The sequence below is a fragment of the Diabrotica undecimpunctata genome, chromosome 1, assembly GCF_040954645.1.
Source record: "Diabrotica undecimpunctata isolate CICGRU chromosome 1, icDiaUnde3, whole genome shotgun sequence".
In the NCBI taxonomy this organism is placed as follows: domain Eukaryota; kingdom Metazoa; phylum Arthropoda; class Insecta; order Coleoptera; family Chrysomelidae; genus Diabrotica; species Diabrotica undecimpunctata.
In genome coordinates, this window is record NC_092803.1 from 78,087,458 (window position 1) to 78,114,254 (window position 26,797).

General features: G+C 35.5%; 1 protein-coding gene across 5 annotated transcripts in view; it reads right to left on the bottom strand.

Annotated features, from left to right (window-relative positions):
- Positions 1-14,161: 14,161 nt before the first annotated feature.
- LOC140439400 (uncharacterized) overlaps positions 14,162-26,797 on the bottom strand; it is a 743,908-nt gene continuing 731,272 nt past the window's right edge. For all 5 annotated transcript variants that reach the window (XM_072529311.1, XM_072529293.1, XM_072529318.1 and 2 more), the window contains 2 exons: positions 26,048-26,249; positions 14,162-14,462 (listed from right to left, as the gene is read on the bottom strand). In XM_072529311.1, coding sequence (XP_072385412.1) covers positions 26,077-26,249 — 173 coding nt within the window. In that variant the 3' untranslated portion in view covers positions 14,162-14,462; positions 26,048-26,076. The remainder of the gene's footprint in view (positions 14,463-26,047; positions 26,250-26,797) is intronic.

The following is a 26,797-nucleotide window of genomic DNA, read 5'->3' on the forward strand; positions in this document are numbered from 1 at the left end:
TACATATTAATACATACATTTTAGTTATATCGAAAAACGCTCATATGAATACAATTGTACATAAGTAGCAGAAATAATTTGTTTGTGTAGTATCTCAATCGCAACTGCGCAAAAGTTTATGTATTGTATCTCAAAATTTAATTCTTCGAGCCTTCATAGCTGCAAATGTACTGGTGATGTTGCAAAGTTGATAAGGGGTGTTCGTTTGTATTCAATTGATTTTATACTTAAACTATAGAGTCTCCTTGAATGTCTATTGTCGCAGTATTTCTTATGTATTTGTGATATGAGTTTACTAAAACTTAATTCTCCATATGGCACTGTGACTGGCAGCGTGAGAAGCATTCTCAGTACAGTAGTAATGTTAGGGTAGCCTTCCTCTAGTTTATTTTTATAAATAGGATTTAGCATTTCTCTTCATATGGCTTCCTTTACTTATTTATTTGCCAAATGATAAAGCGTGGTGCTTGAAACCTTCTATTTAAAATTCTTTAATGTTGATATCAGCAGTGTAGATGCTTGCCAATTCTTCTGCTTTCATTTTTCGATCTTATATTTGCATTTATTCAATTCAAACTTCATTCAATAATCTAAACTTGTTGTTTATGTTGTTCAAAGCCTTAAACCTGTCACTAAGTTCCATGATCATCCGGTCAATAACCTGTAACATGGCTACTGGGTACACATGCTCCGCACTTGTCAGAGCTTCATCGCCATACAGCCCATCAGGCATTTTTTTCTTTGTGTTTTTCTGAGAAGACAGATCGTAGATCATTTATGCTGACTAAGAATTTACCCTCAGTAATAAAAAATAAAAATCATTGACATGGCATCTGTTTCAACAAAGCATGCCAAAAGTATGCTAAAACGATGAATTCAAGTTTCCCAATATTTTTAAAAATATGGCCCTACTCATAGTTTGAAGTGTTGAGCTATCATGGTTTTTATCTTCTAGAGTCTGCACAACTTTACCATAATGTTAATACACAGCTTTGACCGCATCTAATCTTGCAAACCATGTAGTCTTGGTTTCAATGTCAATGATACATATTTTCGGAGAACTTCCCAGCGTCAAGTTGAATCAGCAAAGATAGAATACATACTGTTAAAAGTTCCGAACAAATTCTGAGCCTCAATAGTAGCCCTAGCTGCATTAGAACCAACTAAATTGAGGAAATGAGCAGCACGTGCTGGTAATAAATGTGCTAGCTCATTCTAAAGTTTTCTGTACGGAACTCCTTTACTTTCCGGCCATATTTGACCCAGTGTTATAGGATTGATCTCTACAGTTCACCAAGTTAAGTCCATCTTTGTCTATTTTTTTAAGGGCTGAAGGGGGAGACGTGGTAGAGATGGTCGAGCATCAAATCAAGGCTACACCGTTTTTGAGCCTCCGATACCGCTGCCGAGCGTCCCGGTTACTAATTCATATCAGTACTAGGCATAACAGTATATCACTCCACTTCAGAACCATGAGTTAGGCTGATTGTAGTGTTTCATAATGAAGATAATAATTTGGTATATAGTGTCAGTGTAATAAAGTTAACAAATTGTGCAACAAAATCAACTAAAATTAAAAATATTGATTGTGATAGGGACAGAACGTGTACCTCTGGACATTTCACAAAATGTAACTTTTGGATTTTTTTATTAGACAAATTATAATGCTAAGAAAAAAATCTTTTTGTGCAACCTGTTTATCAGACTGTTTTGAATTATCGTGAATTTTGTATAATCTATAAGTTTGCATTTGTTAAAATACTGTCATATTGTCCAAAGGGACAGCACCTGCGTCTACCTTTGGACTGGTGGACAAGTTGATAAAGTCAAGTAAAATAATAAGAAAATATTGTTTAATGGATACTTATATTAAAATATATTGTCAAAAAGTATAATTTTCAAAACAAATGTTGAATTTAATATGATAGATAAACATTTTTGATGCCCACATGCTTTGAAGCAGTGGTAATTTAAGCACTAGGTATAGCTTGAAAATCGACTGCATATGGTTCTTCTTTTCCTTCTATAAAATTAAAGTTTTGTTGCGTTTTCTCATAAAATTTTACAATACAACTAGTATCATTATCAATCGTTTCCAGTACTTTAGCAACGTAATGTTTAACTAACTTTTTAGAGCAGAGTTTAATCAAAATATCGTCTACTACTATATACAGATCCATTTCTGATTGAAACTCTGGAAAATCATTCGATCTGTGACATACGATTGCAGATATTCTTCTGTAAAAATATTGGTGTTAACTGGCCACAAACCTGTAACCTCAAAACTTTTAACAATATTTTTGGTGCGAATGCTTGTAGATAAGCTTTTCCTACGATTCCTGCAACGTCATAAATACTTATTGGTTTACCAGGATTACTTAACATCCAGTCTTCTGCAGTTTTGTGGTAAAATGTTTTATATGGACCAAAACCCCTCGGTCCAAGGCCTGCATTTTATGCGATGAATACGAATGAATTTTTAATAAAACTACACCGGAATTATGCCTATTGAAATGTGCGTATCATGATTATCCATGATAATCAGTATCGGCTTTTCCTGGGTAAGTTTAGTATACGACATTATCTGTTCCAAAAATTGCAGAAAAATCTTTGCTGTCGACCATCCTGAAGGATTTGTTGCTCCAATGCATTCAGGTGGACCTCCATTTATCATGTGGTCTTTATAGTGCACACGGGGAAATACAAATAATGGTGGGATAGTTTGACCTGCTTCATTTATACAAGCTATCATTGTAACAATAATTTCCCTTTCTGTGGAGGTTATACTCCCAATTTGTTTAATAGTCTTAGGCGCTTATATTTTAGATGGTTTGTGTACTGTAAAATTTGAAGTTTCAGCCAAGTGATACATACGTTCAGGCCCAAATTAATACGTCTGCATAACAGTGTAATTAATAACAAAATGCTCAACATTGTTTTTATTAAGTTTTAATTAAAAATTTTGCCGCCGCCTCCTGAAATCTGCCACCCGGGCCATGTGGCCCCTTTACCACGCCCTAATTCCGACCCTGAATATACTAAAATCTCTCTTATCCGAATTACTTTACATAAAATATCGTTTAACTCTATTTCTGTTAATATAAATATAAATAATAAATATTTATTTTTCTTTTCATTTTCGCTCAAAAATTCTAAATATTGATTGAATAGGTCATAGTATAATCAGTATTGTACTTATATAAAGAACGTACATTAACAGTATGTTTTGTAACCTGAAATCGTATTTTTTACTTAAGTACATTCACCCACAGATGTAATAATAATAAACTAAGATATGGAAATTTTAAATAGGTTGCCTGTGAGTCCATTTCAAATAGGTAAAAAGAAATAAAAATAAGACTTACTCATAATCAATTTATTCTACCACCAACGACCGGTGTCATATTATAATTTGCTCTGCATTTTTAGGTCTACCATGTACCGTTGACCTGAAGATGCATAGCAAATTATAGTATGCGAAACCGGTCGTTGGTGATAGAATAAATTGATTGTAAGTCTTATTCTTATTCCTTTTTACCTATAAGATATGAAACTTATAGTTTTTTAAAGTTTAAAGTAAGATACTCCTGGACGAAAAATAACCATTTTTTACAAATACGAGTGTATTTTTAAATCGTAATTAGATATAGTCAGACAAACTTTAGTTTGGGAATGTGACGTAGTGTTTCGCGCAGACGGGCGGACTGTTTCTACCAGTGACGGACGGAAACCGGTAGCTTTAAAATAAATTTTTATTATAAGTATATTCAATTAAAGTGAGAATGAATTTGTCACTTTTTATTTTTATAGTTTTTAATAATTATTAAGTTTATAGTCAGGCATTCGATAAAATAATGAGTAAACTATTAGAAGTACCGGTAGCTTTAAAATAAATTTTTATAAGTATATTCAATTAAAGTGAGAATGAATTTGTCAATTTTTATTTTTATAGTTTTTAATATTTATGAAGTTTATAGTCAGGCATTCGATAAAATAACGAGTAAACTATTAGTAGTACTTTAATAAATAAAAAATTCGTCAATACTTACAATTTATTAACAGTGCCAGGAAGGAAGGGCTTCAATAACACAAAAACAATAAGTAATTTATTTTAACTAATTAAATAATGTATTTATTTTCTAAACAGTAATGATTGTAAAGACTTATATATTTTGTTATATGACAAAGGAATATCACACAAAAACACGTCTTTTCCGGAATTTTAATCACTATCTTCATTATCAGAAAGGCTTTCTTCGGATGAACCAGTATTAATAAAAAATTGTAAGTGGTCCAGCGTAGAGTCTAATAAATGTTTTTTTGCGATTTGAGTGTTTCCATATATTTGTACGTGTTTACATATATTAGCCCACTCTTCTATTAACACTTCTGAAAATTTTATTCTTGTTATATTTTCAACATCATTTATGTTAAATGTTGTATTATGAGTGGCCACTCTACCTTTTACCAAAGCCCATATTTTTTCGATAGGGTTTAACTCCGGATGATAGGGAGGCAAGCGAAGTACTTGATGTCCATGTTGTCCAAGCTCATATTCTAATACATAAACTGTGGTTTATTGGCTTGTATAATTTTATATAATTCCGGTTTGGTTAGTTTTTCTTGAAAGGGAATACTTTTTTCTTGTAACCACTTTACCATAATATCCCTACGGCTAGCAGACGTCACATTTTTTTGATTAGTACATTATGGTAGGATGCGTTATCAACTACCAGGACCGAATTTTTAGGAAAAATAGGTATAAGCTGACTTCTGGCCCACTTCATAAAATTAAGGTGGTTCATATCGTCATGATAGTCGCCACTCTTGGATCCTGAAAGCATAACTATCATGAAATTATTGTACAAATTATTTTAGAGCAATTTTCGGCGATTAAAATATTCATTGTATGTTTGTATTTTTAGTAAATGTTGCGTTATCAAAAACTTTTTGCCGAAAAACCTTTGCCTCGATATTAGTTTCATAGACGGCCCAATAGAATGTGATTTATTATGAAAGTAATTATGGCTTACATTATTGTTATTAAAATTGACTGTTTAATTGTCTAAATTAAATCTCATCTGTAACATGTACCTGATTTAAAAATTAACAGAGCGTTAGGTACAATTCCACTCTCTCCTCCAGCTTGAACAACAATCAGCCTTTTACCCTTGGAAATTGGTTTCTTTAAAGTTTTTCCGCTTTGATCTGCCCAGTGGTATGGTGAAGTATGACTGCTGTGTATATATGTTTCGTCGGTATAAACTATAGTTCTACCCTCAGATCGAAATTGAATTAGCTTCTTTAAATATTCTATTCGTTTTAAACGAATTTCATATTTTTCCATTAGGACACTCCTATTGTCTTCAGTTTTTCTCCACCTGTAATTTGTTCGAGATAATTTAAAGAATATATTTTCAAAAGTATGATGGTTTAAATTTCAAATGTATCACAACATACAGAAGTGAGAACAATTCAATTGTTAAAAACAAAAATTATGTAGAATCGTATGTAACCTTGGAGAGATTTATTTTTTATTTACAGTTTTTCGGAAACCGGAATCGAAATAAATTATCCAAATATTTAGTACTTTTGAAAAGACACTATTCATATTTATAATAATTCATATTAATCATAAGTTTAACTAAAACGATGCCAATATATCAATTTAACATACATTATCCATTATACAGTTTTATTTGTTCAGCTGAATACTTATTTTACTGTGTTACCTAAAGCCTAATTCAATTATGGTTTTCCTTAATGATTCCTTTGACCCTGTGACTTTGTTCTTTAGTTTTTGATAAATACCTTAAATAAATAAAAATAGGTCTTAAAATATTTGGAAAGTAAATCTTGTTTTCTAAGTAAGTAAAATTGTAAAGGAATTGTATCTACCGTTTTTGTTAAAAATGTATCTATATCAGTGTTTTTACTTGAAAACTTTGATTTCGTTCTAAATGGGTACAAACAAACAATTGTTTTATAATTTTACTTACTCTATTTTATTTACGATAACAAATTTTTTTATCGTAAATTATTTTTTAACTTAACTATTTACCATTAATTGTAGGTGATCTTTTCTCGATGATGTAGAAGTCATATATAACATTTTTGATATTTGTTACTGTTATTGTTAAATAACTATTATTAATAACTAAACTTAACACACTATAAATACACTAAATGACTTAATAATTATAGTTTATTCGTCTTCCGGGTTTGGACCGTGTCATTTGTGAGTGACCCAAAAGTGGGTTCATCTCGACGTTTCGCTACAATTGTATGTAGCTTCTTCAGGAGAACAAAAAAGAAAAAGAAAACAAAAGACAGGAAGATGGGTAGTTAGCAACGGTAACTCAGTTAATCAACGCAACCAGAGGCGAATACTAACTACCAAGATGGGCAATTGGTCACAGTAACTCAACTACTTAACGCAGCCAGAGGTGAAAACCAAATGCCAGGACAGGTATTCACGTCCAACAGCTCAGAACACTAACGCGTCGAGAGGCGAGGAGTGAATCCGACGATTACTCCGCTACCGCTCTATTTATAGTCGCGGTGACCTGTCGGGTCGGGACGTATCGGCACACTCCGTGGCGCGAACGTCAAGAAGCGCGCGCTGGCCAATCATGTGGCTGCATCGTGGTAACGGGACCGGACGGCGGCTCTAGACTGAGATTCCAGATGGGAGACAAGTAGTATCATTCCTCTCGATTGATATTATGTGGATTTTTTCGGATCTCTAGAGATTCGCGGATTTTCCTGGAATAAAAGAAGGGGCTCTTAGAAATAATATGGGTTTTTTCGAACAATATGGAATGACCGGTTTCTTGGCAGTGTTCTGCAACTGCAGAATGGGAGAAAAGACCCGATCGAATGCATCTTTGATGCTCTTGAATCCGAGTTTTGACGGAACGACCAGTTTCGCCAATATACACTTGTCCACATGAACAAGGAATAGAATAGACACCACAGGAAGATAGGGGCGGTAATGGGTCCTTAGGAGAGGGTAGATATTGTGAGATTTTCTTGGGTGGTCGAAAAGTAGTCCTGATACCTTCTTTGCGAAGAATTTTGCCAATCCTATCAGTGACATTTCGAATATACGGAAGAAAAGCCACAGGAGTATTACCCGAAGATTCTGAATTTGTCGTCCTAGGGTGTAAAGGGGGATGTAGATGACGGTGTGTAATATTTTGAATTGTGGACTTGGAGTAACCGTTGGCGACAAGGGTTTTTTGCAGATGGCCAAGTTCTACTCTAAGGTTGTCAGGTTCAGAAATCGAAATGGCCCGATGGATGAGAGAGTTGATCACAGAATTCTTTTGGGCAGGATGGTGGTGTGATGAAGCATGTAGGTAACGATTCGTGTGAGTCTTTTTTCTATAAAGAGAGTGACCCAATCGGCCATTGGGCTTGGAGGTGACTAACACATCGAGAAAGGGAAGGGACCGATTATTTTCTACTTCCATTGTGAATTTTATACTCGGATGTTGTGAGTTAAGATGATCTAGGAAGGGAGAAAGGGTATGTTGACCATGGGGCCAGATGATAAATGTATCATCAACGTAGCGGAACCAGACTTTTGGTTTTAAGGGGTAAGATTCTAGGGCTAAAGACTCAAAGGCTTCCATGAAAATGTCAGCAATGACAGGGGAAAGGGGAGAACCCATTGGTGTTCCAGATATTTGTTTGTAGAAATTGCCTCTAAAAGAAAAATATGTTGAAAGGAGGCATTTTTCCGCAAGATCTGCCAAAACCAAAGACTTGTTATCATTGGTCAAGTGATCTCGCAGAACAACTAGAGAGTCATGTATGGGGATATTGGTAAATAGGGATGATACATCGAAACTGACGAGAATGTCTTGGGGATCGACCGTGAGGGATGAGATTAAGGTGATGAAATGTGTGGAATTTCGGACATAAGAAGAGGTACGACCAGTATAGGTCTTAAACTAATTCGACAACTACTTTGCGAGTTTGTAAGATAAGGTTAATATAAGATAAGTAAGTAATAATAGGTAAGAGTTTGTAATATCTGGAACACCAATGGGTTCTCCCCTTTCCCCTGTCATTGCTGACATTTTCATGGAAGCCTTTGAGTCTTTAGCCCTAGAATCTTACCCCTTAAAACCAAAAGTCTGGTTCCGCTACGTTGATGATACATTTATCATCTGGCCCCATGGTCAACATACCCAGCGCGCGCTTCTTGACGTTCGCGCCACGGAGTGTGCCGATACGTCCCGACACGACAGGTCACCGCGACTATAAATAGAGCGGTAGCGGAGTAATCGTCGGATTCACTCCTCGCCTCTCGACGCGTTAGTGTTCTGAGCTGTTGGACGTGAATCCCTGTCCTGGCATTTGGTTTTCACCTCTGGCTGCGTTAAGTAGTTGAGTTACTGTGACCAATTGCCCATCTTGGTAGTTAGTATTCGCCTCTGGTTGCGTTGAGTAACTGAGTTACCGTTGCTAACTACCCATCTTCCTGTCTTTTGTTTTCTTTTTTGTTCTCCTGAAGAAGCTACATACAATTGTAGCGAAACGTCGAGATGAACCCACTTTTGGGTCACTCACAAATGACACGGTCCAAACCCGGAAGACGAATAAACTATAATTCTGACTCTGGCCGTGGAAGCCTACGATTTCATTTGACTTAATAATTCACTAATTACTACTACCAATATACTAAGCACTAATCTAAAATAAAATAATAAAATATCCAACTCTGCGATACACAACTACGACACTGGCAAACAGCAAACTGGCCGTTTCCATGGCAACACTAGTAAACAAGAATCACTGCGCATCGTCGAGTTGTGAGTCATATTCCCAAACTAAACTTTGTCGGACTCTAAGACATAGTCTTTGCAATATATATTGATTAATCTTTGGGTTTGTGGTTTGTGGTAATTGTATAAACATGGTTCGATCATGCAGTGTATTAGATTATACTACAAGAATTTCCAAGACACAACATGTATTTCGGTGAGTAACAAAGCCTATTACTTTAAACCACTGTGCCTACAATCTTCAATATTAGGAATTGAAATGACATCCTATCACCCCCTAAAAGTGTCGACAGTAGCGCAGTGGCTATGTTATTGGCTTAACAAGATAGAGAGTGAAGAGTTAAAAGAATATTCTTTGAAAATAATTAAATAGAAACTAACAAAGAAATTGACATAGATCTGCTTCTAGAAGAGTTGAAGATTAGGTTGGTAGGAGATAGGAAATCTAAATTAACGGATTGTCTCCTTTTTATACGCGTAGATTTATTATTAGGAAAATAGGTCTCAAACTTAAGTGTTCAGATTGTATTCAATGTTTATTTTAACCACAATCTGATCATTCTTATGCTTCCGTTTGTGGAATTTAGCAAGTTAGTAAATTTAAAAAATAATGGTGGTAAGATTACCACCATTGTTTTGTGACACAAACGACACTTTTCAGGTTGTGGAAAACACAGAAAAAGCCTTGTTCTTGGCAACTGGTGAGTTCAAAAATGTTTTGTGTGTGTGTTTGTGTGTGTGTGTGTGTGTGTGTGTGTGTGTGTGTGTGTGTGTGTGTGTGTGTGTGTGTGTGTGTGTGTGTGTGTGTGTGTGTGTGTGCGTGTGTGTATGCGTGTGCGCGTGCGTGTGTGTGTACCATTTAGAGCGTACTAAGTAATGTACAAGATGGATCAGCTCTGGCGAACTCAATACAGGCAATGGACGAATTTATTACTCTGGAAGTAGCGACACTCAACACAGATATGGAGTTGCTATGATCCTCAGTGAAAAAGTAACGAGATCAGTAACAGGCTTCGTTCCGATGTCCGAAAGAATTATAATGCTGCAGCTATTGACAACCCATGGAAAAATGAACTTAATTCAGATTTATGCGCCAACTGCTGACAAAAATGAAGAAGAAATAGAAAACTTTTATAGCGAACTTCAAAAAACATTACATTTCACAGCATCTAGAGATATAACAGTGATCATGGGTGATTTCAATGCAAAAATTGGCGAAGGAAATTGCTACCCTAATGTAGAACCATATGGGCTTGGTGAACGAAACGACAGAGGAGATCGCCTAACAGAATTTTGCCAGAAGCATAATGTTATAGCCGCAAATACATTTTTTAAATTACCTAAGCGACATACCTTTATACATGGAAATCGCCAGCTGACAAAGACAACAAAATCGTCAGAAATCAAATTGACATCCTAATAAAACACAGATATCGAAACTCAATTCAGACAGTAAAGGCATATCCAGGAGTAGACGTATCCTCTGATCACAGTCTTCTTATTGCTAGGTTTCAACTTCAACTAAAAAAGATGCAAAAAAGCCGCAACAACAATAAACTTAACATACAGAAACTAAAGTCAGAAGAAACAAAAGAAAATCTGAAACACGAAATCAATACAAATCTAGATAGAAACCCAAGAAATAATTGCAACGTAGAGCAGCAGTGACAATTCTTCAAAACCTCTAGATTGGAGCCAAGTAAGAAAGTACTTACAACAACCAAATGTAATAAAAAAGAGTGGATGACCGAGGAAATTCTAGAGTTGATGAATGAAAGGAGAAAAAACAAAACCATCGATACGATCCGCTATAAACAGCTTCAAAACCAAATAAGAAGAAAAATTAGAGAGGCTAAAGAAAACTACTTCTCTGAAAAATGTAAAGAAATAGAAGAACTGCAAAACAGATATGACAACTTTAATCTACATAAAAAAGTCAAAGAACTAGCCGGAGTAGGAAGTAGAAGAACCGCGAATATATTGCTCGACAAAAATGGAAATATTATATTGGAGACAGAACAAAAACTACGACGATGGAAAGAGTACATCGAGGAATTATTTCATGACCAGAGAGAAGCTAGTACATCTGTAGATATCCAAACGGGAGATGTAGGCCCAGAGATAACCAAATCAGAGGTTAGTCAAGCATTAAACTCAATGAAAACCAATAAATCTGCTGGTCCAGATGAATTACCAAGCGAGCTATTCAAGTTGGTCAACGAGAAAAACCTGGACATAATAATAGAACTGTTCAACGCTATCTATACTACGGGAATCATCCCTAGAGAAATGTTGACATCAGCATTTGTGTGTTTGCCAAAGAAAGTGAATGCCAAAGAGTACAGTGACTATCGAGCCATAAGCTTAATGTCACAATCCTTGAAAATTCTGTTGAAAATTATCCACGCCAGAATTCACTCTAAACTGGAGCTGGATATTAGTGACACACAATATGGGTTCCGCAATGGTATGGGTACCAGAGAGGCACTATTCTCCTTTAACTTGCTAACGCAGAGATGTTTGGATGTTAACCGTCCTCTTTACGTCTGTTTTATAGATTACAATAAAGCGTTTGATAAAGTAAAACATGACCGACTTATGGAAATTCTAAAAAATAAAAACCAAGATGAAAGAGATTTAAGGCCAATAACAAACCTTTATTACAATCAGCAAGCAATAGTACAAATTGAAAAAGAGACATCTGAAGAAATGGAAATAAAGAGAGGAGTCAGGCAAGGCTGCATACTATCACCTCTATTATTTAACGTTTATTCTGAAGAGGTAATTCGAGAAACTCTGGAAGATGAAACAGTCGGCATAAGAGTAAATGGAGTCTTAGTTAACAATATCAGATATACAGATAATACAGTAATAATAGCCGATAATTTACAAGACCTAGAAAGACTCATAAGTAAAATAGAAATGTGTAGTAGGGAGTACGGACACTCGCTCAATATCAAAAAGATGAAGTTTATGAAAATTTGTAAAAACAACCATAATACTAACGAAATCTTAATAGTAGAGAGCCAGCAGATCGAATGAGTAAAAAAGTACACTTACCTAGGAATACTTATAACAGAAAATAATGACTACACTGCAGAAATCAAAGTCAGAATCGAAAAAGCACGTTCTAATTTTATGAAAATGAAAAATGTCCTATGTGGCAAAGACTTAACATTAGCTCTTAAAGTACGCCTAACCAAATGTTACGTATACAGTGTACTATAATATGGAGTGGAATCATGGGACGTTAAATCTAGACACAATGAGACGACTTAACGCCTTTGAAATGTGGACCTATAGAAGAATTTTGAGGGTTTCCTGGGTAGATAGAGTTACGAACAATGAAGTACTGAGAAGAATAGGTAAAGAGAAGAAAGTTGAACTTACAAGTAAAGAAAGAAAGCTACAGTATCTCGGACATGTGATGCGGGGCGAGAACATAATGCAAGGAAAGATAAATGGCAGAAAAAGCATCGGAAGAAGACGAATTTCATTGCTTAAGAACCTGAGAGAATGGTTTGGATGCAGCTCAAAACAACTTTTTAGAGCTACTGCCTCAAAAATTAAAATAGCTATGCTGATTGCTGACCTCCGTAGTGGAGATGGTACCTGAAGAAGAAGAAGTCTATTTGATTCCTAATAATTCTCCCGGGTCTGTCTTGAGGTGATTTCCACGTGTACAGCTTGCGATTTTTTCTAGGAGGTCTCCTCTCTCGTGTCTGACTCCAAGTCCATGTGCTCCAATGTACTGTGTCTTATCTCCAGCTCCAATCTTGGCATTAAAATCGCTCATAATGATGAGAACTTCCTGTCGAGGAATTTTCTGTATGATACTGTTAATGTTATTACTGTTAATATGAATAGAACTCAATTGCTTCTTTCTCCCCCTTGTCTACAGTGGGAGCATAGACTTGGATGATGTTTATATTAATAGAGTTGGCTTCTACTTGTAGTAACATCAGTCTCTCTGATATTGGTGTAAACTTAGTAACGCATTTGGCAACCTTGGGTGATACGATTATTTCGACTCCATATTCACGTGATCCATCACTATTTCCCGAGTAATATACCTTGTGATCTTCTATTTGTATTTCTCCAGAATCTGACCATCTCATTTCTGCTATTCCCATGATTTCAATATGCATTCTCTTCATCTCCTGTATTGCATTGTGGATTTTTACTGCTTTGTGTAAAGTTTTGACATTCCATGTGCAGACCTTGATATTCTTTCTGCACTTCAATTTATTATCTTTTGGTAAATTTAAAACTGTCCTCCCAGGAGACCCGATCAGAGGACTTACTCCGGAATTTATTTTAGTATTGAGCATTGCCATGATTGATTGACTAGGGCGTATCGCTGTGGATCTTTAATATAGTGTTTGCCCTACTTCTGCTTCCCCATCCTTATGCCGTTGATCAAATCTTTGGTTCATCCGCCTTCGAGGCCGATTTCACAACCTCAGCACAAAAGATTGTCCTACCACTTACCACCTCATCCGCCCGAAGCCGTTGGTCAGTAAGTGGGGGATTGCTTATACCGGCAATCGTTCGGTGAATAACTTGTCACACTGAATGACTCGCTACGCTAAAGAGTATGAGGTAGGAGGAAATATAGTGACCCGTCTGCCTTCGGAAACCTAATAGCCATTTGGGGTCGGAAGAAACAGGAGTTAGCCAAGAGAGGCTAATAGAAAAGATTAAAGACATATCACTCAAGACAAGTTGAAAAAGAGTAATTTGTGAAGGCTCTTACGATGCGCCAGGTGCGTTTCATAAGCGTATGAGTATTTATGCACCTTGTGTTCCCGCTCATATCTCGGGGTGTTGACTACAGACTGTATGGCTCGTCCAGCATGCCATAGCACGGAGGATAGGGTGCGCGTCATTTTTACAATGGAGACACCCCAACTCCATGGTCTGATCTTTTTACATTTAATCAAGTGTAATTTTCACCTTCCTTCCAATTCTTGCCAAAAAATAGCGCCCTCTAGCCGGCTACCTCTATGTTAATGAATAGAACTCTGTGGGTTCAACTAAGAATATGAAATTTTTCGTTTCTGAAAGAAGTGTCCTCTATTGCAAAATATCTGAATTTTTCCAAGACTTAAGCTTAAACCACACAGACAACTTTAGTATTTGTTCACAAGAGGGTTGTGTAAAAAAATAACGTATAATAATATATTAATGACCAATAAATTAATAATTAAAACGAAAGTCAAACTGTAGAAGTATTCCAAGAGATCGCGCCACTATGTTTTAACGGTTTTAAATTGTTAAACTGTTCAATTGTTAAACAATTGTTAAAATTTCATTAGGATAAAAATAAAGGATTAATAATTTTTTACATCTAACAGTGATATTTATTTACAATATTTGACATTGTTTATTATATGTAACAAAATTAATTTATGATTAATTTGATTAATTTAACATTTTATATACAAATGTGTACTCTAAGCAACTGATAGGTATTAAGGGTGTACAATTTAGAGGGTAGAAAAATACGAGGACGTATGTCAATGTCCTTTAATAAACGGAAGCGGTACCATGTGGGGAATCACTGGATCAGAACGATGAATCTCATTGTCTTGATGTCAACTATCTTCTGGGTCACATACGATGGTTAACGAATGCGCGTGGGTCAGGGCTGCCCAAAGAGGAGACCTACAACACAAAATTTTACAAAATTATGAAAATTTTCAACACTATCACAATAAACATTTATTATTTAAATATAAATCGAAATTAGGCTGCGACAAGTATTGTAGCGTTTAGTGACTACCTATTTATTTTGTTCAATAAAGACCAAAAGGGAGTGAAATATATATCAGTATCATTATATCTCTTTATTAGAAAATACAAGTATAGGCAGTCGTAATCTTATAGTTTTATTATCATTGTGGAAAATAGCAGAAAAAAAATTGGATAAAAATATTTAGGCACCCGTTTTTTCAATCAACAACGGACCGTGTTCTTAACATGCCTACAGTTTTGTCCAGTATATAATTAATGTAGAGTGTAATATTCACTTATAACGCCACTGCCTAAGCACTGACGTGGAAAGTATTTTGGAGACATTAGTTGAACCTTCCAAGTTTGAATTTGTATCATCCCGAGTCGACTGAAGAGGTGGAGACTACATTGAAATAACAGTTATATCGATCTGTTGTTGAAATCTTCTAATCTTTGCACATTTTTGACAGCCCAGAGGAAGATAAAATGATCTATTAAAACGTTTTCGTTCTTCGGGATCAAAGCAGGTGGCACCTCTGTGCGCTAACCAGTAACTCAAGCAAGAGATAGAGTGGGGCAAAGCACAGCCAATCAGGAAATTTCTACAAGAAATCCTTTCCAAGTGTCAGAAAGCATTGAAATCACCGAAAAAAGAAGCGAAAATACAGCAACGAAGGAAAGGATTCTTCCACTGATAATTTAAGGACAAATTGGCTAATACAGCAAACTTATTGATGAAAAAAAAGGGGTACTTAAACACAATAATTTTTAGGTTGCATGGTAGGAAGATCTGGAACAACAATCCATACCAAGACGATGGAAGACTATGAAATCCTTAAGAAAGAATTTAACCAAGTGAAGACCCCATTCCACACCTACAATAAGAAAAGTGAAGTCACTATGAAAATTGCAATGAAAGCAGCTTCAGGAATGGACATCTAGAGATGCAATAAGAATTAAACGAACAAGGAATTTAAGCAAAAATCACGGAGATGAAACCAAAACAGCAAGGAATAGTAGGTAGTTCATACCTTTTTTTTTTTTGGACTGAGGTGGAAAGGTTCTAAACCGACTAGGGAAGATGTCCCAAAATTGCAATTTGACAAATCACAGGACCTTAAAGATGTTAAGAAGATCAACGTGTCCAAAATATACATGTCAAACGGGACACGTACAGCAAGCCTTTAAGAGCTACACAGTGCTACAACTGCCAGGTATTTGGTCACAGCGCAAGAAATTATTTCAGGTGTCCAAGATGTATGAAGTGCGCTGAGGGACATCTTACAAGACTATGTCCACTACCAAAAAAAATATTCAACAAAATCAAGTGCTGCAACTGCGGATCCAACTATGCAATGTACAAAAGGCACATTGAGTACTTAGATAACCAACCTTCATAAGTGTGAATGATGTGATTCATATTTATCTAATCGAACTTTTCAAGTTTCTGCTGACCAAAAGCTGTCCAGGATGCAAAAAGTTCAAGAAAGAATGTCTTATGGTCTATCGCCCATTTTATACAACATCTTTGGTCTTTGGAATACGAAATCGCTAGTCAAATTTCGCAAGGCCATCGAGTTTGAACCACTGGAGAAGAAGACGAACAGCATGATGAAAATCTGGAAGAAATTATTCGGAAAATAATTCCAGACCTTGCCGAAGAAACGTAAGCCCAGATGTTGGAATTGTGGCGAAATAGATCATCTTCGTCGCAATTGTAAGAAACCAATACAAAAGTCCGAAAACTAGAGTGGGTGAACATCAAGGGATAATCGTCGACCTCAAAAAGTAAAGTCTCTGTAGCTACTGCTAACATAACGTCTCCCGATGGAGTTCATAGCTTGTACATTGATAGTCGTATGATAATAAGGATATATCTTTTTTGATTGATACGGGTGAAACAAGAAACATTGTACAACCATAAATAATTAGATGACCATCTTTGATTATAACCGGGATCAGAAAATAACTGGTGAGATAATTAAAACATTCAAAGAAGTTAATATGCTTGTATGTTTTGGCCAAGCGACAGTCAAAAAACATTAATTGCTGAAATCTCCGATCAGTTTATATTGGACATAGACCTTTTAATAACACTTGGATCTGGACTAGATTTTAAAAATGGAATGAGAAAATCCTAATCACCAGACTTGATGGATACTGTGAGGAGGAAAGCCTAAGGATGATTGAATACGTTAATGATAAAGAGTTTTTAATGACAAAAGTTCTAGTACGAGTTTGTTCCTGTCAGAGTTATGAAGGAAACATATCAAATTACCTTGAAGAACTTTGGTAGGAGCTGCGTTTCCGTAGCGGCGATTTTTATCGTGACTACGGCTGACAAACTTTCGAAGTTAAAGTATCCGAAAAAACCTGTTGATATGGTTAATTAATGCGTGCCAAAATATTAACAGTTAAAATAAATGAAATGTAAATGCTATGCTGGTAGAATAAAAAAATGTTTGTCATGCATGAAAACGATAAGGCAAAGCAAGGGTGGTGATTCATAAACTCAATACCTGAGATGCTCTAAAAATTTTACATAAACCAAGATGACTTCCATTTTAAAAATTAGACGAAGCTGAAGAAATTATTAGAGATCTGGACACAGAAACGATCATTGAATTATCTAGTAGTTCGGTGACCTCAACTGAAGCCCTAATAAAAAAGAAAGAAGGTTCCACGCGTTTTTGTATTGACTACCGCCAGCTCAATGTAGTAAAAACTATAGTTACTCTTTGTCTAAAATAAACGATACATTGTATACTCTCTCCGGGTGCCGTTACTTCTCTATACTTAAACTAGAAGAGTAGATACAGGCAATTAGGAATGGTGTCAGCTGATTGAGCGAAAAGCCAATCTCGACGGGATTAGGTCTTTAGCAATTTATAGTTTTGACCTTTGGTCTATTTAATGCTTTGTTACATTTGAGAGGGTAGCCTAAAACTAAGCACCAAGAAAATTTCCAGTTTGGATCATAATATATCCAGTAATGGTGTAACAACTGACCCTGAGAAGTTGAAACAATTTGAGAAAGCAAGCACCGAAGAGGGTATATATATATATATATATATATATATATATATATATATATATATATATATATATATATATATATATATATATATATCTAGAGAGAGAGAGAGAGAGAGAGAGAGACAGAGAGAGAGAGGGAGAGAAATATTAATATTCAAATATATTCAAAAGTTTCGAAGACTTGCAAAGTGTTCTTATCAATTCACCGATATGAATCTACCTGAGGCAAGAAGAGAAAAACGTTTTGGATACAAATGCTACTAATAAGCCCATAGAAGATGTTTTTCCTCAGATTCAAGACAAAAAGGAAGAGTCATCGCTAACTTTAGAAAATTCTTGTCGAACCCAGGAAGACTGTGTTACCAGAAGAGAACTTTTGGGTATGGTGAAAGCTTCAGCGATTACAAGAATATAATTATGATCGAGGATAGGAAGAATCCATTCAAATACCGATGCCCTTTCAAGAAGGCCATGCAACGCGAATTGACACTGTTCAAAATTAGAGAAACGACTTTGCAATGTGCATAGTAGCTAATATCAATCAAGAAGGTTCGAAGTAGGTGATCTTGTCTGGCTATACAGTTCTCAACGCTAATGGGAAATCTACTAAACTTTAAAACAAAGGAAAGGTTTGTGCGAACAAAAATAGACGATGTGATATATTAAATTAATAAATTTTTACCGGAAACCAAAAGTTGTGTGAACACTTTAAAGTGTAGATACGTAAAATCTGTGCTCTGTGCGTAGAGTGAGTTTAGTCCAAAAATGGTCGAATTAGCCAATGCACTAACTGCATGTTAGAATTTAATATCTTCATGTGTGTATAACGTGTCAAGTCCAATTCCTTTCCTAAACTGAGACATTCATCTTTGCACAAGTAAAAAACCATCAATACTATTGGTGTAAAGCGTGATAATTCCTGAAGTTAAGAGTGACATGCCTTAGGCATATAACTCTAAATGCAACGTTAACTCTAACGTAACATTATTTAAGAAATTGGAAGACTCAGTGTGGTAAGTCCCACAATCCTGCGACTTAACCATGACTTAACACACTGTGCACTAATAAGTTATTACGTTGACTCTTTGTACGCTGTTAAACAGCTGATTTTTATATTTTACTATAATACTATTTTACTTATAATCAGTAGCATATTGACTACGTCAACATAACGCTTTGAAGATTTCATTTGTAGTTTTCTTCTCTGATTCTTTTGTTGGTTTAAACTTCTGTGATTATTTTATTGGATTAGTCAAAGGAATTTAGTTGTTCAAATGTTAGAATGTTAGAATGTTCAAAATGAGCCAGAAGAAAGTCCAAGCCGTGGTAAGTTTTATTTAAATTTTTAATATTGCTAAGGGCTTTTGGCCGTATTACCAATGATATATTCAACTTTTAATTACAAAAACATGTATTACATAATTTCTATGGAAAGAATTAAACGTTTTACTTTTACTCAATTTTTTTTTATAAAACTCTCTGTTATGTTTTTAATACATCGTTAATAATACGACTGTTACTTAACACCAACGTAATGTTGGTGTGAGCTTAAGAGCTAGTGCTTAACAATAATTGTGCTCTGCTCGAAATAGTAAAAAGGGGGAACGTAACTTTCCTCCAGAGTAAAACATGATTTTTTTGTCAAGTAAAGTTTGAAAAATTCTTTCCAAAGCAAAACTAATTTTCTTTATTCAAAGAGATCATTTCATCAAGAAGACAAAATCAATGATTATAAGTAGAAATGATTACCCCAACGCAAAGATATATGTCTCTGGAGAAGAAATCGAACAAGTTAGGCAATTCAAATACTTGGGATGTTTGCTGAATGAGGGTTTGGACCCCGAGAATGAAATAAAGAGCAGAGTTGAACAAGCCAGAAATGCTTTTTTGAGGCTTCGTAAGTTTCTGACTGATCGCAAATTGGACTTCAACCTCCGATACAAGATGCTTAAGTGTTACGTGTGGCCTGTTCTCCTGTACGGAATGGAAGCATGGACGTTAAAGGCCAGTTCCATTAACAAACTTGAAGTGTTCGAAATGTGGTGCCTGCGTCGAATGCTCAGAATATCATGGACGGACAGGGTCAGAAATGAGGAAGTACTCAGAAGAGCGGGCTTACAGGATAGGGAACTTTTTAATTATGTAAAAAGTAAGAAGACTGAATACTTGGGGCACATTATACGAGGAGAACGATACACTTTTCAGCAACTGATACTCGAAGGGAAAATAGAGGGTAGGAGAGGTCTCGGACGTAAAAAAATGTCATGGCTGCGCAATATTCGGCAATGGACAGGAATCCACAGCTATGAAATGCTTCGCAATGCTGCTAAAAACAGAATTATTTAATCCAGAATATTTAACATCTCACCTGACAAGACGATGTACGGTGGACGCCTACGCAGAAATGCATGGCACCTTAAGAAGAAGAAAGAGATCATTTCTGAAATTTTACTTTTATTATGATCTGTTGAATATTCCCTTCCGTTACCATTAGTAACAGGAGATAATTGTACCTTTTCTCCTGTTGATGTATAAATGAAACATAAAGTGTTCTTTTTGATAGAAGATGACAATAAAATGTTTTCAGGTTTAAGTTCTGCTCCAAGTATTCTACCTCTGGATCTAATGGATTTTGTTAATTCAAACGACTCAGATATAAATGCCAACTACAATCCAGTTAAAGACCTGTTTACTTAGAAGTCATCAGGTGATGAGTATGAAGCTGTACATAAAAAAAGAAAGTCAATCGTCAGTAAGACCTACACAGATTTGGTACCAGTAAATGCTAATTATTTTGTAACAGATAGATAAACAGAACCAACCGTTTTATCTTTCGAAGCTGAAGACACGGATAATTTTGTAAATGAAATTAATCTGAGACACACAGTACTTGTATTACAGCAATACCAGCACAAATTCCTCTTACAAAGGTTAGAACTATAAGAAAGAGAGGATTAAAAAGCAAAAGCAGGAGAGTAAGAACAATGCAAAACAGGTAAAAGAAAACCAGTAAAAGCTAGAAAGTCAAAAAATTTAGATTTGTGTAAGAACAAGTGTGCTGAACAGGTTTCTTACAATGTCTATAAAAAGGTCTTAGCAGATAATTGAAATATGAATGACTATAACAGAAGAAGAGAAATAAAAGAAAACAGTAACAAATTTAGACAGACTAGTGTCAAGTTAAAGTTGATGGTATCATCAACAGAGTTGAAGTTTGCAAGAATTGTTTTTTAAAAGTATTCGAAGAAAGCCGGAGATTGCTAGAAACTAGTATTCAAAACAAAAGATCATCAAAAACCTTTGTAACTGTAAAGCAAATAAATTTTTAATTGAAATCCCAGCTTACGAAAGCCAGTACTCAAGACGATTTTGTGACAAAAAATTTGTTTCTCCACATTTCATGATAGTGGCACTATATGAAGAATACAAGCGTACTCTATCTGAAGGCAGTTTAAAACTGGTAAGGTATATTCAGTTTTGTGAGTTATTCTAGAAATTAAATATAAAAATTATAAAGCCTAAAGTAGATACCTGTTTAAAATGTGATAGGTTCGACATACAACTAAAAATATGTTCTGAGAATGAAAACCAGAGTTTTTAAAACAAAAAAAATGACCATCTTGATAACGCGGAGTATGTGTATGAGTCAAACAAGTTAAAAAGAAAATTAAAAAGTTAACGATTCAACCAAAACATTTAAGATCCAGCAATGTCTTCTCACTCCACTCGTGCATAGTTCTGTAGCTTTCTACAAACGCCAACTTTGGACGTTCAATCTAACAGTCTACAACTGCAGTGAAGGCAAAACTTACTGTTACCTTTGGCATGCAGTTGTAGCTAGCAGAGAGAGTTGCTAATGAAGCTGGCTTATCTTTTTCGTCTTCTTCTTCTTTTTATATAGACATGACTCCGTCTGTTTTCAATGTGCATCCAGTAAGTTGTCGTTCTATCGTTTTCGCGGTCTTCCTACTGATTGTCTTTCTATTGGGAAACCATCTTTTACCGTCTTTACTAGTCTACTTGTTGTCATTCGGCTCATAAAATCGTTCCATTTTACTCTTATTTTTTACCTAGTCCCTGATGTTCACCTTTCATCTACGTCGTATACATATATCTGTACTTCTAGCTCTGTTCCATAGTGTTTTACCATCAACTTTTCTAAGTGTTTTTATCTCTGCTATTCATACTAATTCATTCTAACTCTGTTCATTCTAACATCCTTTTTGTCCTCTGTGTTAGGTCGTGCTTCTGTCACGTATGTTATTATAGGTCTGCTGACTGTTTTTTTTTAAATTCTATCCTGCGTCTATACCTTCCCGATATTTTTATTTCTCCATATTGTTTCATTCAGGCAAACCTCTTTTACATCTTTAAAAAGAAAAAGAAAATCTGCATACAGAAACCTGTGACTCACCCAGGTAGTGTTGGGTTCCTAATGCCCTACGAAGTTGTGCCAGGACGAGATGCTCGAGGGAGTTATACCTTTGATACGTCGTCCCGTTACCACTCTGAGACGGTGGGCGTCTTACTAGAAACTTCTCCTCTGTCACTCCAGATATCAGGATGGACGGACTGGTTAAGGCAAAAATCTCTCCTGATGCCCTACTATCACCCGATTCCCATTATTTCCCCCATAAACTCATCAGGAAAACCACACCCACACGAATCACCAAAGACTTTCAACCCCCTGCCTTAGAAAGGATGCCATCTCTCTCGCGTCGTCTGTGTCTCATTCTCTCTTATTTTAGTCTGCTACAGTACAAACTCCACCGAGGTGCTACTCGCTCGTTTTAAAATTCTATTGTGAGTTTCCTCTTTTCTCATTATTTTGAAGAGAGCAGCTTCCTAATAAATTTGTGGATCCGTGTCCACCACCAATCATCTCTCAGTGGGCATTCTGTCGGCATCCTGTGAGCATTTGCTCCCATTCTTGCTACCATTGACCGATTAGAACTACTAATCTCTCGGCCAGTCTCATCTTAGTCATCTCTTGCTCTCCAATGTTCCGCCCCTACGACTATGTATCCTGGCCCTTTTACCTGCCAGCACGTGTAAAGGAACACAGCTGGTGATCACCCACAGAGCGGTAGCTGACACAGTCCTGTAGGCACAAGCTACCTGTAGCAAACTAGTTCGGTCGACGCGTACTACGTTGTTTGGTGTAAATACTAACTAACAAGAGGCTTAGTGACACAACAACACCATGAAGCGCTCTTTTCCTTTCAACATTTGGTGTTATAACCATGCATTTTGTCTTTTTTGGGAAATTAACATGTAAAATTTTCTGGCGGTTATATTAAATTGGTGCAGCATACATTGTAAATCATCTTCACTTTGAGATTATTTGAAATTGTTTTTCTTCCATTTGGTATACTTTTTTAGTGTACCATTTACTTAATTTTTTTATTATTTTAGCCATAATCAGGTTAAATAATAGAGGATTCAGGGAATCTCCCTGTCTTATCCCACTGCCAGCTTCAATAGAGTCGGTTAGTTGTTCTTCTACTTTGACTTAAGTTGTCTAGTTTTGGTAGATATTTTTGGTCGTTTTGATTATTCCTAGATGTATATTTCTTGCGTACAATAAGTGAATAACGTCCTATAATTTGTTGTATCCAGTGTTCCATTTTTCTTTGTCTAACTAAAGTATTCTTTTCATTTATGATTCATTGATAGTGGCTGTATTATGGGTTTGTTGTTTTCTGTACTATAAAAAGGTTTTATTCTTTTCTTCACATTTTGTCTTCACTTTCTCTCTAAACCATGGGGTTTTTTTTTTGATATGTGTTCGTATATAGTATTCGTTACTTAGCGATTCTGTTGCAGCGTTTTTTAAGTATTTCGTGGTTTCCGTATTTAGTCCTTAGAGTTGGCTCTAGATGGCTCATGTGTATATAAATTTATTTCTGAAGCAATAAAGCCTGTTGTGAAAAGTTTGACCATGTACTCAGATACATGAGGTGGTCAAAACAAGAATACTCATGCAGCTGCTATGTATATGCTAGGCCTGCAAAATTCTCCTAACTGAAAAGAGATTAACCACACATTTTTGGTACCTGGCTACACGTACATAGAGTGTAATACATCACACACCCTTATTCAAATAAATAAAAGAGCGTTTGCTGGAAACATTCATCATCCTCATGATGTGGCCCAACTTATAAAAAGCACTGGCAAGAAACGCACTTTTGTGGTGAAGGTGATAAATCAAGATAGCTTCTTTGACTTTGCTAAGCTGTTAAAAATATTACCTTTAGCAGCGCAAAGATAATGTTGGAAATTATTTTAGCTGGAAAAATGTACAATGGCTGAAGTTTTTTTTTTAAAACGAGCCTGGAATAATTTACTATAAGAATTCCTTAGACCTTAATAACCGTTTTAATGTATTAGCTTTAAAAGAAGAGGCAAAGGAATTAGCCAAATAGACCCTAGTTTACGTTTCCCAGGACAAAGTCCTATACCTAAGAAGAAAACAAATAACTTTCTCGATCTGTTTCTATACATTTTACCAGTATTGCACCAATTCCATAAAGACTTAATAACTTCAAATAAACCAGATGACATTCCTAATGAAGAAAATGAAGAGATAGTACAACTAGTTGACAAAAGAAAGTAAATATAAAAACCACAAAAAAAATGACTCTGCTTAATAAAATAAAACAAAGAAACAAACTGGCAGAAAGAATGGAAAAAATGTAAATACCAAATAATAAAACTTGAAAAAATATACAACTTACTTGGCTTATGTATCACTTAAATTAATAAACAGAAATTTTTGTCTTGCTAAATGTTCTTGTATTAATATTATTATTAATATTTATTAAAACCTACTTTGGTCTTGAGAATTTCCATTATCATTAGGCATTAAATATAATTTTTTATGCTTTTTGTAATAGTTTGTGTTATTCGCTGAGCGTGTTAAATTCATGTTATCTGTCCAAATTGTGTCAAGTCCATGTAAGAAAAAGTTTATTATATTTTATAATACTTAAATGGTTTGTTTATATTATTTATTGATTATGCTGTTAAGAGAAATAAATATTTAATAATCAAAAATATTCAAAAGAATTTTGAGGGATGAATTCTTATAAAAACTCCAAAAGTATAACTCGAACCTATCATTGCAAACTTGAAACGCGTATACCTCAAAACAGTGTTTTAAGACATAACTCTCTTTAAGCACAGAGCACAGAAAACTGACCTTATTAATTAAGGTGTAGGATTTACCACAATATGAGGTATTTACTACCAGTGGCGGATCCAGAATTTTTTTCGGGGGGTGCTCATGAGTCTTGAGGGTCATTTTAATATAGGATTTTGATTTTTGTACCTTTCAGTAGCTGATTCCCAGAAATTTTTGTCGGGAGGGCTAGGGGTTAGTCATGGGTCTTAAGGGTGATTTTGATATGATTTCAAGCGATATATTAAACCAATGGGAAGTTATTAACTTCCCTATACTTATAAACTTATAAACTTCCTGCTTATAGGGTTGATGGATTTTAAATAATTTTTTTAGGATTATTTGATTGATATTTATTTTTGTTTGGGAGGGGTCATGACCCCCGTGACCACCCCCTTGGATCCGCCACTGTTTACTACAAAATATTATGCTGGTCAGACCTGTTGGTGAGATTTGATTATAATGCCTGCTTTGGGTCAGACTATATGCGTAGTGGTCTGTTCTGGAAAAGGTTGACAATTTGGTTTCTCATTTTGGTTCAATATTTATTATCACTTTTGTCTAATTTTAGTTTTGTAAATAGCTATTTAAACGACTTGTATATTTATCGATCTACAATAGAAATATTACTAATTTGGAAAAGCGTTGGAATAAGTGCGATGTGAGAGAAGAAAAAAATATTGGAAACTATCGTGTTTTTTTTATAAAAAAAAATTGTGCCTTCTTTGGTGATTACGTAATGATCAAATAATCTAATTTCCCTCCTGACCACTCCAACTCTCTCCACTTGATCCCAACCTCCCGTGAATATTTCACGAAATTAGCATCAAGTTGGAAATACTTATTCACCCAGAAATACGTACTCAACCCTTTTTCTGATGATATTTCATAATTACCAGTCTCTCCCACGTGTTCCAACCCTCTCGTAGTCACAAAACTTCATCGCCACTTCCCTAATTTTAAAACTACGACAACTCCAACTTGAAACTTCGCTGCAAAGTTCCCCGCCTCCAGCCTTCATGAAGTTTTCGAGCTTTTGAACACAGGCGTGCTTTAAATTGTTTGTCATCAAGTCGGGCTTTGATGGAAACGAAACATCCGGTCTGTTTTTTTTGTAAAACGAAGTAACGTAGGGAACACACAAAATAGAGAAGTATGTGAGAATTACACCACACATGTGTCTTTCTTAAAATTCACTGTTAGAACACAAAGAAAGTATGAAATTACAAATTTAATTAAGTCATTTTAATTTTAAATTCGTAATATACTATAAAATAAATGTACGTAGACAGCTAATTACCTATCTGCGCAAACGTCCTTAACCTGATGCTATCTCTTGTTAATATTGTTGTCACTTTCGCCATCAGGTGTCATCATTTCAATAACGGTCTGGTCTGGCTCTGGATCAGACCTTTCCTCTACTACAGTATCCAGCTCTAGAGAAGGAAATCCTCGACTCATACCACGTTCCGAACGAAGCGATATTGCTCTATTGGATCGACCTGCAAAACAAAAACGAAATTTTATTTCTGAACAATAGCAGGGAAATGAAGCAATAAACATACCAAATTTTTGCAGTTTGGATGGATCTTAATGAAACTTGTTGTATTCGATTCGTAAGAGTATCAGGAAATTTTGTAAATAAAAATAATGATATGGAAATGAAAATTGCGTTATTGGACAAGGAAAATGCATTTTATAAAGTGCATTTCGAATATCATGACGGTGATGGTTTTCGAGGCAACTAATGCATATAGGCATCGCCTCAGGAGTTTTGTGGAAATTCGATACAAATCAGTGCAAATACAGATAAGGCCCGTTCAGGATACCAGGTACGTCGCACACCATCGCCAACAGAAAATTAGTGTTCAAAGATCCAAAAAACCGACGAGTAACGAGTTAGCGGGGTTCAGGTGCACCAGGTGCACCTTAGACCATCGTCGTCATGATATTCGTGTACAGTGACACCAAAAGCCCCTGAGTAATAATATTAAACTCATTTCCGTCAATTATTTCTGAATAAATTTATCATTTTCACTTGGAAATGCGC